The 14462-nt window shown below is 36.0% G+C and overlaps 1 protein-coding gene across 1 annotated transcript; it reads right to left on the bottom strand.

Moving 5' to 3' along the window:
• Positions 1–141: 141 nt before the first annotated feature.
• LOC120334751 (centrosomal protein of 57 kDa-like) lies at positions 142–13143 on the bottom strand. The gene is made up of 13 exons (XM_078113307.1): positions 12965–13143; positions 12255–12367; positions 10067–10217; positions 9312–9492; positions 8491–8557; positions 7985–8074; positions 7676–7826; positions 6163–6266; positions 5814–5932; positions 4724–4900; positions 4147–4340; positions 1993–2139; positions 142–1242 (listed from the first exon to the last, which is right to left on the bottom strand). Exons 1-13 carry the CDS (start codon positions 13101–13103, stop codon positions 1133–1135), a joined length of 1743 nt encoding a protein of 580 aa, XP_077969433.1. The 5' UTR covers positions 13104–13143; the 3' UTR covers positions 142–1132.
• Between the last annotated feature and the right edge of the window lie 1319 nt (positions 13144–14462).

The following is a 14462-nucleotide window of genomic DNA, read 5'->3' as shown; positions in this document are numbered from 1 at the left end:
GACGCTCTTTTTAGTCGTTATTGCAGCAATTTGTCAGTTTTAGTTGTGTTTTCGAAAGGGGATATCATTATCAGAAACTCGCCCTGGGCAGCAGAATACTTTAGCACACACCTGCTTACAAGTCTGTTCAAAAGAACAAACTATATATAAATACATTTATTGACGATACAAAACGGAATACATATCTTTCTCCACCATAAATAGGAGAATAAACAACAAAATATATAAAAATCCTAAAACAAAAAATCTACGCTATTGCAGTAAAAAAATACTAAATTAATAGCTAGCAATATTTAAATACATTTGTATGTAACATCTTACTTTTGTCGTCTAATGAAGTGAAAAACGTAATCCTATGGGGGTATTTGGTCCAAAACTACTTCGCCACAAGGGTGGCAATATTTAAAAACGAGAATATCGGTCAGAGACGGAAGAATTATTGATCGAAAGTTAGGGGATCCCCCAAAACAGCACTCCTACTTCATAGTGACACCTTGTGTCCCATCACTAATTAATTAATAACTCGCTAATTATACGACATAATTCATCAAAAATCAATAGGCTTCTGGTCCAACATATGATGAATGCACATGGAGCAGATTAAATCTTGCTTTCGTGAGATATCATGTGCATCTAACAGACAAATACCTATCAACATTCTTACCGATTAAAATCGATAAGTAATAATCTACTTGCGGCCTTAGGTATATACTTCCTGAAATTATATTTTCAAATATGAAATGCTCTTACCAGGTTCATATAGGTCATGTTGGGTTAGATTACTATTATCCTATCTTAAGATAATCGGAACTTACCAGTTGTGCATGTCTTACTATAAATGAACCTGATTGCAAATGCTCACTATTTCTAATGTCCATTTCCATTAAAAATAGCATAGAAATAATTTCAATTCCCTGGGATTAGTTTTAATATAAGATTCCAGAATGTAAGCTATTGTGGGATAGGATTCTCAGTTTCAATTAAATCTGAGATATTAAACATTTAAATTAATTAAATGATTAATTAGATCAACTGCGAGATAATTCTAAAACACAAATTATCTGAATATAGAATGCCTATCTTTCTGAAATCCCCCTAAAATCCCTATTAATTAATTAATTAGTAATTAAAATTAGTCCCAGCTAATGTCATCTTTCCTCAGTGCTGCATGTACGGTCTTCATGTCTCGTAGAAATGCGAGTCGATTCCGATGTGTTTCTCCCCCGGGAAGTTTGCCAGAACCTGGAAAAAGTGAATCAATATCAACTCTGTAATGGGTCGTAATATATCAACATAAATCTATGTAGTTTAACAGCTCTTGGTACTTCATTAATCGCTACTTTGCTCAGAAATGAATTGAAATAATTTTAAAAATCAGTCACACATAACCTGTGACAGAAAAGAGGCAAATAAAATCAGTCAAGCGCACCTGCTGGCGATGAAGGTGCAGGATACCTTATGACTGACATAGGCAAGTTCACTCAAAATGTAATAAATAATTGGTCATGCATAACCTACAGCCAAGAAAAAGCAAATTAAATCGATCATGCGTACCTGCTGGCGATGAAGATACAAAAAAACTTTTGATATTTACACTGTTATATGTTAGAAAATCATGCGTTACCTACGACAGGGCTAAACTATTTTTACCGAAGATCCGCATACAAAACTTCAAAATTATTTGGGTCCGGTGTTTCCGGAATTATATTTCAGCATCCTTAAACGCGCACTTCCTCGACCGGCTAATGGTTATTAGCATTATAGCAAATCAAAATTGTTTATTATGGTGTTATAGTTCTATTCAGATATATTCAAAATTATAAAAGTCATTTTATAGGAGTGAACTTCAAAAGTGGGGCTAACGATCCAAAATAAAGATATTGATACGGTCCGAATCAAATACTCGAAAGGTCCGGATTTGGACTGCGGTCCGCCAGTTGAGTAGCCCTGACCTACAGCATGAAAAAAGCAGACTGAATCAGTCATGCGTACCTGCTGGCGATGAAGATGCAGAATAACTTTTGACAGAGCACCCTTTCCTATTAGCACAGCTTGGAGCTTGTTGCTTCATTCTTGATCCCGAAGCTGATCTTGATCTCACATGAGGATATTGTTGATGAAGTGGGAGAAGTGGACGTGCTGTGTGAAAAATTATAAATTAAGGAAATGTTTCTTAACCAGGGGAATTCTTCCCCAGAGAGAATTTTTGACGCTTCAGAATTGGGTGTACCAATATGGAGGTGACTAATTTTGTTCTCCTACTTTACATCAAGTTGTGTAAAGAGACTGAAACCTATTGACTTGGTAACACAGACAGACGTGCTGCATAAAAAAATATAAATTGGGGAAACGTTTCCTAACCAGGAGAATACTTCCCCAGGCAGGATTTTTGACGCTCCAGAAGTGTGTGTACCAATATGGAGGTAACTAATTTTGTTCGCCTACTTTACATCAAGTTGTATAAAGAGACTGAAACCTATTGACTTGGCTAACACAGACAGACGTGCTGCATAAAAAAATATAAATTGAGGAAACGTTTCCCCCAGGCAGGAGTTTCGGCGCTCGAGAAGTGTGTGTACCAATATGGGGGTAACTAATTTTGTTCGCCTACTTTACATCAAGTTGTGTAAAGGGACTGAAACCTACGGGCAGGGGGGATATTCTTGGTGAAGTGGATGTGCTGTGTAAAGAATCAGAATAGTTAAGCAATTAATTTAGCCGCGGTGGTGCTAAGTGAAAATGCAGGTAAGCAGTGGGAATTTTTACAATGATACCTCGGTAGTCGAACATAATTCGTTAGGGATTGGGGTTCGATTAATGATTTGTCCGAGTATTAAATCTTTTGCTGTCATGGGAACAATGGTAATTATTTTAATTCGTTCTTACGCATTTGAAAATACAAAAAATATAACAAAACATGTACCTAAATATCAATAATTGTCCAAATGTGTACAAAGATATAAAAACTTTGTATCAGTTATTGTACGCTCGAACAAATTTCCGTGGATTCTACGAGATTCGTTTATTGTGTGCGATAACAGAATAAAAAATTGCGCAAATTGTCACGATTCCGCTTTCGCGTAAGTCGTAAAGATTTTGTACCAGTAGTTTACTGTGACGGATTGTGGGTTTCCGAAACTGGGGTCCGCAACGATATGAAAAGAGTTTGAAACATATACAGATATATCTCAACTTATCGAATTGCTGTTAGCCTATCAGTATTTAACACTAGTATGTATTGATTCAGACATTCATGAGTTTTATTTCGTCAAAGGAAACATTATATTTCCTCGTTGGTTAAGTGCAGAAATTGATACGACATAGGATGGGTGGCCGTCAAAATTAAGATTCACATACAGGAGTCCGCCACCCAAAAAGTTTGGGTAACCCTGCCTAGCACATAATTATCCCCCATCTCACACAGGGTAATCACGTCTAATGGCAAGAGCATTCCAAACGCTTCATGCTACTCCAGCACTCATCATGATTGATGTCTTTTTTATTGTTAAACATCACACAGGTTATAAACTGGAGCAAACGCACTACCAGCAATTCTAGATTTTGTCCATAGAATAGTTGGGGGCCAAAAGTTGAGGGAGGCACTGGAAAGGGGGCCCCAGATTATAAAAGTTTGCAATCTGCTGCCCTGGGCCATACAATGGTCCGTGGCAACGCTCTCTTGTTGAATGGCCCAGAGGCAGCCGAGATGCGCGGTTCGATGACGTCATCTCACTCAACCGCCCACTCGTATGTTCAATCCCAGTATTTTCATTTGAGTGCCATACAATAAAAAACTATCTCTGTGTGATTCGAACCTGTGAACTCAGCTCTGGTAAATCAAGGGTGCGATTGCAATCATGTCCCTAACGTTAAGTTGCAAGATGAGAGAGAGAGATTCATTTCCACGCACTAAAATAGCAGAAGCTACTGAAACAGATTCTTGGAGTTCAGGAGGCAAAGTAATTGATAAATACCAGGTTTGTTCAATTTCTCGGACGCAGTAGGATGCGATCGCAATCATGTCTCCAGCTTTAAGTTGCACTCACTCAGAGATGAGAGAGATTCATTTCTAAGCAACAATACAAGACACTAAAATGCTACCAAAACAGATTCAGGAGATCATAACACTAAGTAAACCGTACATACTTGGTTTGTTCATTTTCTCAGACGGAGTTTTCTTTCTTTTGTCTTCTAAAATAGCTCTATGTCGCCTCACAGTGGCAATTTGATCCGCTTTCTGCTCCATTTTTTGAACGACAGACTCAAGCTCTTTCTCCAAATCATCTTTGAGTTGTCCATTCGTTGTTTCTCCGAGTTGTTTGACGAGGACTTGATGTTCACTGAATAGAAATAAGATTCTCTGATTATCCTAAAGGAAAGAACAGTTGGTACTCCCATAGTGTGTGTACCAGGTTAGGTTTAGGCCATAATTTATTCAGATTTTCCTTATTTTAGTTCTATTAGGAGTTCGGGACTGTCTGCGTTAGCCAAGTGAATATACTCCTGCCCATAGGTTTCAGTCCCTTTACACAACTTGATGTAAAGTAGGCGAACAAAATTAGTTGTATCCAGAGTTGATCGATGACAAATATTTCTTTACTCCTAAATGAGTGGTGTCCAAAATTTTTGTTAGTGCGACGCCGAATTATCAAGGAAAAACATGAAATACATAAAATACAAACTCCACAGCCGCTTTTAAAATCATTACAAGAAATATACTCACAAAGTCATTTTTCCAAACTCATCTTGAAGAGCTACCAATAACTCCGATAAATCTTGTTCTGTACTTGATGGGGGGAGAGGGGGTTTCATTGATTTCTTTTTCATCGATTTTTGTGATGGTGCAGAACTTGGGCGACCTCTAGTGTTGTTTGGTAGATTCGAAGGCTCTTCTATACTCCTGAAATGAAAACATAATGAAAAGTGTTTTTAAATATTTTCTCAATGGGAATTTAAGCGAAAATTAACCAATCAAAACTTGCTATCCGGACGACAAATTTATAACTTAAGTTTAAGAGAAAATTAACCAATCAAAACTTGCTATCCGAACGGCAAATTTATAACTTAAGTTTAAGAGAAAATTAACCAATCAAAACATGCTATCAGGACGGCAAATTTATAACTTGCGGACACTTGCCTATTAATTTGTACAATATTTTTTTTTAAATTTAATGTTTATTTAACCCTCAAATAAACATTGGTATTTGTAAGGTATACAAAGTTCTTGAAAACTTGTAAAAGGTATACCACGATGAAAAAAGGTCGAAGAACACTGCAATAAACAATAGAATAACTGTTATCTAAAAACTGGCTACCAGACATTTCATGTTCGCCGATTGCTGTGGTATTTTAGAATAGTAATGCTTTTGTTTTTCGAATTACGAAAATAGAAATCAAAAATTAATTATAATCGGGCAGTTTACCACACATTTTGTGTCCGCAGATTGCCGCGGTATTTTAGAGTAGTAATGCATTAATTTTTTCGTTAGTCAACGCAACCATGAGTTACTTAAACATCTCAAAGATAAAAACTTAGGGCGCACACACACGGAACAAATGGACGCTTTTAAATAGAACTCAATTTTATGATCGTTAATGTTTACTTTATTCCTTTAGTTTATAAACACGAGAAGGAATGTAGGCAAAAGTTTAACTCTTATTCTGTGCATAATTTACATTTGAAATGTTGAAAAAATCACTCATATTCGCCCAACTCGGTTAAATTTTCGGGACACGGTTATGAAATTGGTGCGAAGCAGCAGTGCGCTCCCTCTGGGAATCGCTGTCCTAAGTAATAAACAAATATTCCTTACCCCTCGTCCATCCTGTTCTCGCTCACAACTATATCGTTACAATATATTGGATTGTGATGTTTCAAATCAAATAAAACTTTCTGAAGATTTGCAGCCACTGCATGACTAGCTCCAGGATTCTGAAGAAAATAGAAGTTGTTTATATCTCTTTAGTTAGGAGAAATTCACTACAGGTTAGCTATTTTCCTGGAATACTATTTAAAAAAATCAATACTGGAATATATATGACCTCGACATTGTTACATTCTGCTTATTATTATATAAACGTTAGCCTATGTGTTGGACTAGCTTTTGTAAATAAACTGTTACTTTAAAAAAACAGTAAATAAATACTTCGCAGTAGACTTACCGTTCCAGTAACAAAAGGAACATCAGCAAGATTTAATCTGTAGTGGGGTTGTCCTGCTTGTCTGGTAAATTGAGGTGCTGGTCTACGAACAACTTTTCTGGTAGCTGTAGGAAACAGATTATTAAAAATAAGTAAATTTGTATTAGCAATATTCCTTCAAGCTTCAATGATATGTGTCATAGGATAGGATTTAACTATTTATTCAGAGGAGAGAAAAGACGATAAGACGGCTTGACCATATGGCAAACCACGGCCTCTCGTCCGGTTACCAGTCCATGTCGGGTATGGGGTTTGTTAGCCAATTATTTGTTTTCGGAAGCATGGACTCAATGGTTGAGGAAGCCATAACTGACCAGCGGTTACGTGAAACACCCTTTTTTCGGAAGCATGAACTTGACGGTGGAGGAGGTTATGTGAAACGCTCTTCGGCAGCGAGGAGTTCTGCAATCAGATGAGCATATTAAAACGTACGATATCTCAACCGATAAGAAACAATACTAAGAAAACAATGACCTTTACATTTGTATCGTTTCAAATATGATCGATATCGAAGATATAGTAATTGGACCTTTTTCAGTTATCCCCCCAATAACCTAAATGGGGGATGCATTGATAAAGATGAATGATCCTCATAAAAAAACTTCATTAGTGGATTTATGACATTTTCCACATGCATTTGCCCCAACTTAAAATGTATTCAAAACTCAATATTTTCAAAAACTTTTCCAGAATGTATTCGGAATAGAACGATATTTGGTTTTGGCTGTCCCTGATAGTTGGGTTATATAGCACTTTTTAGGGTACTCCCGCAGTATGTGTACCAGGTAAGGGTTAGGCCATAATTTTATTCCGATTTTCCTTATTTTAGTTCTATTACGAGTTCGGGGACTGTCTATGTTAGCGAAGTGAATAAACCCCCTGCCCGAAGGTTTCATTTTCTTCTTGATGTGAGGTAGGCGAACAAAATTAGTTACCTTCATATTGGTACACATACTTCTGGAGCGCCCTTTTTAGGGCCAAATCCGGCTCGCGTAACAATTCAAAATGGCCCGCCGAGCTTGAGTGAAATAGTGTGCAACAGATTTTGCTTCACCTTTTCGCATTCTAGATAGCGACAAGTGTTACGCAATCATCACACTTTAAGGAAGTGTTTATCGTAACAATTCAATTAAAGCATTATCTCAATTATTCGTACCGGTATTATGATTACATAGGGCAGTAATTTAGTTATGAACCATAAGAGCTTAGACATGTCACACGCTTTCAGGCGCTACACTCTTCCGGCCCGCGAACATCCCTCCGATTCGAGTTTTGGCCCGTGGCCAAAAAAGTTTGGGAACCCCTGGTCTAGATTCTTGAAACCCAAATTTTCCAACTGGACCCGTCTGCTGGAAAGGTTAACTTGGCAATTAGTAATTCCAGACCCTATTCCCCTTTGAAAATTCCTGTGTAAGCCCCTGACCACAGGAGTGAACTATTGATCAATTAAAAATTTGGACATTGGCAATTTTACCTTGTTGTGGTTGAGGTGCTGACTGGGGTCTTTGTTTCTTCTTTTTAGTTGTTTTCTTTGTTGCTTTTGTACTTCTTGGTTTTTCAGAAGATTGTGGCCCGGCGTCTCGAGTTGGAATTTGTGTTTTCAAAAGGATTCTGTTGCTCTCCGCCTAGTGAGATGATAGAAGAATTATACACTTTGGCAGAGTGGCATCGTAAGTTGACTGTGGATCAAACTTAGAAGCAAATGATATTCGCAAGCCAAGAGAGTGGAGCGCCCGGCTGATGCGTATATTCAAACTCTTTATCATTTATAATTTAAACTTACCTCTGATTGTAATTGTGCAGCTTTATCAGCTAAAAGTTTTCTCTGATGTTCTTCGTATTTCAGTTTTTCTTCTAAATCAGTGATTCGAGACTAAAATAAAATATGGTGACGATAAAATGCAAGTTTTGTTTATTGGTTACAAATGCAATTTTACAAAAAAAAGTCATTTAATTTAACTTCTAAATTCTAAAATTTGTATGAAAATTTGAAGAGAAACTAACAAATCTTTTTTATCTCAAATTTTCAGCTTTCCCAAACTCAAACTCATTGAATAGATTCGGACTTTTGTGTGCTCTTTAGTAAAGAGAGCTTAATTAGGATTCAAAGACTCAAATTCACCGTTTTAGGAGGTCAGCTTATATGCGAGGATATAGTCAGTAAAAAGGTAATAAAAAGTACAGGATTTATTTTCAGTTATTATTCTTACTCCGACTGGGCTTTACACAATTTTAGGGCCTCGCCATAGTCTAGGTTAGCCATACAAACACAGCATAATAAATAATTACCTCAGTAGCAGCTTTCTCCTGGGCCAAACTTTTGTATTGAGTTTCTACTGTTGATAATTTGGCAAGTCTGAAAATATAATAAAAATGATATAAGACTGGAATTAGGAGGAATTGTGGCAATGGTTTTGGTCGATCATAGAGATTTTCAAAATTGATAAAACATTCAAATAGATTTGTTTTTTCAATGCAATGTTTTCATGAACTGTATAGACATACACCGGTATGTAAAAATTAAGAAGCTACAATTTTGAAAAAATTCGAATCTTTCATCAATTCTTAACGTATATTCTATAATCCAGACATAAAAAATACTATTCCAGAATGTATATGAAATAGTAGATTACAAATAGAGTTCCTCTATACCAGCGGATCCAACAAGGAGACCACAGAGAACTTTGAGGGGAGCCACAATGCTCGATTTTACTTTTACTAGAAAACTCCCTGTTCTTCCTAGTTTCATTGCTTGATAAAGTTATTTTACAGGGTGTTTTCACTTTGTTGAGCATGAATTGTTTGAACATAATGGGATTTGGAATCTACCAATCGAAATATTACTGTGATAAAGACTGAGTGTAAGCAGGGGGCCATGAGTGCTAAAAGCCTCCATAAATGGGCCACAAGCCATAAAAGGTTGGCAGCACTGCCCTGTACTTCAATGTGGTTTCAGTAGCTCATGGAAATTCAGTAGCTGCTAAAAATTTGCTCAGATAGGCTTTTTCACTCTGTTCCCTGAATATGTTCTTTCAAAAATGACCAAAAAATAAATATTTGTGAGCAAAGTGGGGTTTATAACAGTTTTTCAAACAAAATACAAAACATACTTTTCCTGAGCTTGTCTATGTTCAGCGGTTATTCTCCCTCTGTCTCGTTCCAGAGCAATTTGTCTTTCTAACGCATCACTTCTCTCCTTTTCTGCATTCTGAACCATCTTTCTCATATTTTCCAGTTGTCGTTCTAAAACGTTGCATCTTGTATCCGCACCTCGAAGCTGAGATTCGACTTCTGTAAAATAGAATAAAAACAGTTTATTTACGACAGCCAGGCTAACGTTTATATAAAAATAAGAAGCACAAAGTCACAATTGGGGTCATTATGAAGTTGTTTTCATCAATATTTTCAAAGAATATTTCTATCCAAAAACTATAGGCTAGTCATAATTGCAGCAGACACGAGTGGGCCAGATGAGAAACTTTGGTGTGCCAGATCCGGCCAGTGGGCTATAATTTGTTATAATTTGTTGGGTAAGGTTTTTGAACCAGGGGCCAAAACTTTTGCCCACCTAGACTGGCGGGCCATGTAAGAGTGATGTAATACCAGTAAGTTACATTTTATGAACAATATTTACAGCGTTACAAAATTGTTAAAAACAATATACTTCAAGCCAAAACTAAATTTAACCGCAATCTTAACAAATTCCTTGAGCTATTTTTAGCTAAAACATCAAAATTTAGTTTTAGATTGGTTGTGGCAGCATTGGGCGGGCCAAATTGAATTAACGGGCCGGATTTGGCCCGCGGGCCACACTTTGCCCATGTCTGCCATAGGTCATGAAAGTCTGATAAGTACCCATGCATACCTTCTGCATCTCTTCTAGAATGGCTGATTGGTGATCCTGCATACAATGGAGAAGCAAATCTAGTTTTTCTGAGAGGAACGTGAGGTTCTGGAGACTGCTCTGGACTGGATGATGAAGATTTTGTGGGTGACTGCTTTGAGGATAAAAGGTCCTGAATATTAAGAATGGAAAATGTTAGAAAAAGAAGAGTTATTTGGTTGTAACTGTATACAGTCTGGCTATGAAGAAGGTCTAAAAAGCGTTTCGATCTATAAAAAATTTTCACATTTCAAAAGGGGGAGCAACTACCCTCAAACCCCACCCTCCTACTACGCCCCCTTCCTGGAATACTTCTTGGCAATTTATTTTGAATAAAAATATTTCAAAAACTTCATGAAAAATCAATGATCCAATACAGAAATCAAATACAATGCAATAATTCCAATTCTTGAATAATCTTGATATTCAACCGTTTTTTAAATACTGTTGTATTTGAATATTGTGTAAACTATGTTCTTTAATTTTCTTTACAGCCAATGATGACTGTTTTTTTCACCCGACTTAAAATAAGTTTTTAATATTGTAAATAATGTTTGATTGTGGGAATTTTCTTCAGAGGTCGATCGACCTTGTCGACCTTGCAGTCTTCCCCGCCCCCTTTCTGTAATATTTTATGATCACTTTTATTCCTTTCACCATTATGTGATGCTATATTCCAAAATATATATACTCTTACGTATTAGTGAGAATGATTCTATTCTAAGCTTATGAAAATATAAGTCCTATCACATAAGGTGTAGTGTTGTTATTGTGAAATCAAAACAATAAAACGTGACATCTCTTTATTAAACTTATTTAAACTAAAAGTGAGATCTCAATTCTGTCGTCGCGGATGATTAAACAAAACAAATGCTTACAGAACAAAAGCAAAAATTCAACAACAATTCAAACTGAAATCGAGAACTCAATTCTGTTGTCGTGGATGATTGAACAAAACAAATGATTATAGAACAAAAGCCCAAAAGCAGAAAGTAATCAACAATTCAAACCGAGAATTACCAACGTATATAAGCTTTCCTGTTTAGAAAAGTTTATGTCCTACCAAGTTTGAATGAGGTATAAAAATTATAAGCAATGTATGGCCATTTATGTACCGTGGTTAAAAATAATCTATCTGGGCTGGTAAGGTTTCAATTATCCTATTTCTCCTTGCATAGTAAGCACCCATAGATAATACGCATGTGCATTTTAGCACAACTGCACAATTTTTTAATCTTCTTGCATAATACGCATATGGGGTTAGTTCCTCTCTTGCGTTGTTGGCGTTTTTTTCGCGAAAGAGTTTCAGGCATTCTGTCTGCTTTTTGTTAACTATATCTCCTAATTAATATGTTGTTTCATGTCGGTACGCTGTAAAGGTCTGCCAATCATGATGTGATGGTATTTGACATTAAAGTATCATGCTGTTATTTGTCTCTGATCTTTTTGAAAGCTGATAAGGCCGGAAGTCAGAGTGTGTTTTTAGACACCGCACTTCAAAGAGAGGCCGCCATCCTGTTCGACATACAGACAATGACAGCAGTTAACGATGTACAGCTGTTCTTATCACGTTTAATTCACCATTTTTTTGGACGCTCCAGTTGATGAATTAATAAAATTTCTTGCTACTTTTGCTAACAATAAATTTTGTTGGATTGGTCCTGCTTCTACCGAAACAAGCATGATCTGATCTTAACAGACTTTGCTAAATGGAATTAAAACACTTAAGATTAATATATGTGAGTATTATTAGTCAGTTAAGCATAGAATAAGAATTTAAAATTTTTTTTATGATATGGCCCACTTTTATTGCCATTTCTCAATTCGCGGCAGACTTTTATTTCAATTTTTTCTGTCCGACTTATAATGAGATGATAATATATGAGAAAAGAAACAATGTGTGACCCAATGATTGTTTTCTAATCGATTATATAGTGTTACACAATTTAGACTTTTATTGCTTGAAATGATATTTCAAAAATAATTTAAAATATTAAATGTAGTCAATTGTGTGTCATTTATATTCCGTTAATTTTGAATATCCTCAACTTTCAGCATATCATTAGACCTTCCTCTTAGTCACTTCCTCCTTATTTGGCCTTTGACCTTTATTTCAACCAAGTCCTGCTTAGGTTATTGAGCAGCGGTATACAAACATTTAGCGACTCACCTTATATAAATTAGTCTCTGTAGCCAATGATTTCAAATTCTTTTCAGCCTGTGCTCGTTCCAGTTCAAGTTTCCTGATTTTTTCTTGCAAACCTTTCAATGCTGATAGAACGGCTGGAAAATGGAAAAATAAGTTTGTTGCCTTATAATTAATTTTACATCATTATTACAATATTTCTCATGCTTATAATAATGAGCTTTTTCGGATCTTATCTATTTTTAGCTCCTCAGCTCTATCTTGGGACAGCGAAAAATTTTTGCGAGCGCAGACGTGTTGTTATCTTGTAAATATAATGCATTTTCACAAATTATGTGCGTTCCGGTTGTTGTTACGTTTCGATTTTTCCAGCTCATCACTAAATTAAAACTATTCGAATTGTTCAAAAGCTAGAGTGCGACTTGCGCTAGAGACAGTTCGCTGAGAGTCACACATAGTAAGTACCATGTTTCATCAATAACTCGCTCGAAAGAAAACAACCCTATAATGAAATTGCATTTTGAAAATTTGACATGAATGAACAAAATGAGAGATTCATTCAGACCTGCCGAGCCTGGCGGACTGAAAAAACAAGATGGCGGCAATTAGAAAATCTTGTCTGATTCGACTCCAAATGCCCAGTCCTACCAATGACTTATTTTTTAGCAGTGTTCTTTCTATATTGGTACCTATTTCATTTTTTTGGCGAATTCTTCAATAAAACTAGAACGAACCTTCACTGTTACTTTCTGGGTATGACTTCGATGGTTTTCCCGGCGGTCTCGTTATATCAGAGTTTAAAAACGGACGTCGTGTCGGGTACTCGTGAAACGACGGGATTGAAGGATCATCGAATAAAGTAGAGGTAGCCATGTTTGTAGACTAATATTTTAAGTTTAAAAATAGTTTAACATTTTCTAGAATGAGGAAAAAAACTGTACACAATTACTTAAAAAATGTGAATAAGGTGAGTAAAATATGCAAGTCTGGTTAACTTGAGTAATATTTGATTCAGCCAGAATTAAGATCACTGAGGTGTGACTAGGCAACATAGGGAATCATCAAAAATGGGCTATTTAGATCAGGAGTGCGCAACATATTTTGTTGGTGGGCCATGTAACGAACTTCAGACATCTAAGTGGGCTACACAAAAATGCAGAATCTCTTACCTTCGCAGTAATGAAGGCACTGGGCAAAACGGAAAAACATTTAACGCAGTGACAAAAGCGTTGTGGCCGACAGTCCGCTTGTTGCACACCTCTGATTAAGACCTTAAAATGGCCTAACGAACGCATTCCGAATGCTGCAATTACCATTGGAAGGGAAGGGTGATAAAAAAGGGATGGCTATAACTTTTTTAGTCTTTATGTTAATCACAAAAATACATAAAAAAATAATAATACAGAATTCATATTACTGTAGCTTAGTAATTTAAAACCCATCCCACACAGAAAAATGAAACATTGAGTCAACATTTTTTTTTTCAATTTCAATAGTATGGGGACACTGACAATAAAAAAACAAATTCATCCTTTCCAGATTCTCCAGGGACCTAACATTATAAATTATTTGTTTAAGATACTTTTTATTTTTCGGTGTGGGATAGGTTTTAAACAATTAAATTTATTGGTCAGCTCCAAGACAATTTCTAGTCTAATCTGGTACAATTTGGTTCCATTCAGAATTGAAAATTAAATTAATGAAGCATGAAAAGGCAGCATTTGAACTCCTTTGTTAGAGTGGGATTATTCTGTCTATATTCACACTTGATTGATTTCAGACAGTACCAAAGTAGACTAGGACCAATATTACCACAACTGATTAATCAGTGAAATATAACCGGCAGAAACATTCCTATGCTTGTCAGGCCGCAACTATGCTGCCAGTTATGCTCCATTGATTTTACAATAAAATGAACCTAAGACTTGGAAAGATTTCAGGAAAAACAAGTTCTAACAAATCAAATAAAAGAAATGACGGCAATGGCGACAATTTTAATTATTATATTCTAGCAGTGAGCGGGCACATTATTGTGTTTTACATAATAAAATGGGCCATACAGCTGTATAACATGATTTTGTAAGAAGAAAGGTCAGTTTGAATTATTCAATTCAATTTGCATTGGTATCATAAAAATGTTCATATTTTATAAACTATAAGGCACGCTTTAAATCCTTATTTATTCTCAAATATCGATTGCGTGCCTATGTATGCATCAGGTAGAGCTTCATG

Source organism: Styela clava, chromosome 1, assembly GCF_964204865.1.
Source record: "Styela clava chromosome 1, kaStyClav1.hap1.2, whole genome shotgun sequence".
NCBI classification, from domain to species: Eukaryota; Metazoa; Chordata; class Ascidiacea; order Stolidobranchia; family Styelidae; genus Styela; species Styela clava.
This window is presented reverse-complemented; position numbering and strand designations above follow the sequence as displayed.

Excerpts from the sequence above, each read along its gene's own strand:
- LOC120334751 (XM_078113307.1), bottom strand. The coding sequence starts at position 13,103 with ATGGCTACCTCTACTTTATTCGATGATCCTTCAATCCCGTCGTTTCAC. Across the intron at positions 6,267-7,675 it reads AGCACCTCAACCACAACAAG|CTACCAGAAAAGTTGTTCGT; the intron begins GTAAAATTGCCA and ends TGTTTCCTACAG. Across the intron at positions 1,243-1,992 it reads TGCATCTTCATCGCCAGCAG|GTTCTGGCAAACTTCCCGGG; the intron begins GTACGCATGACT and ends CACTTTTTCCAG.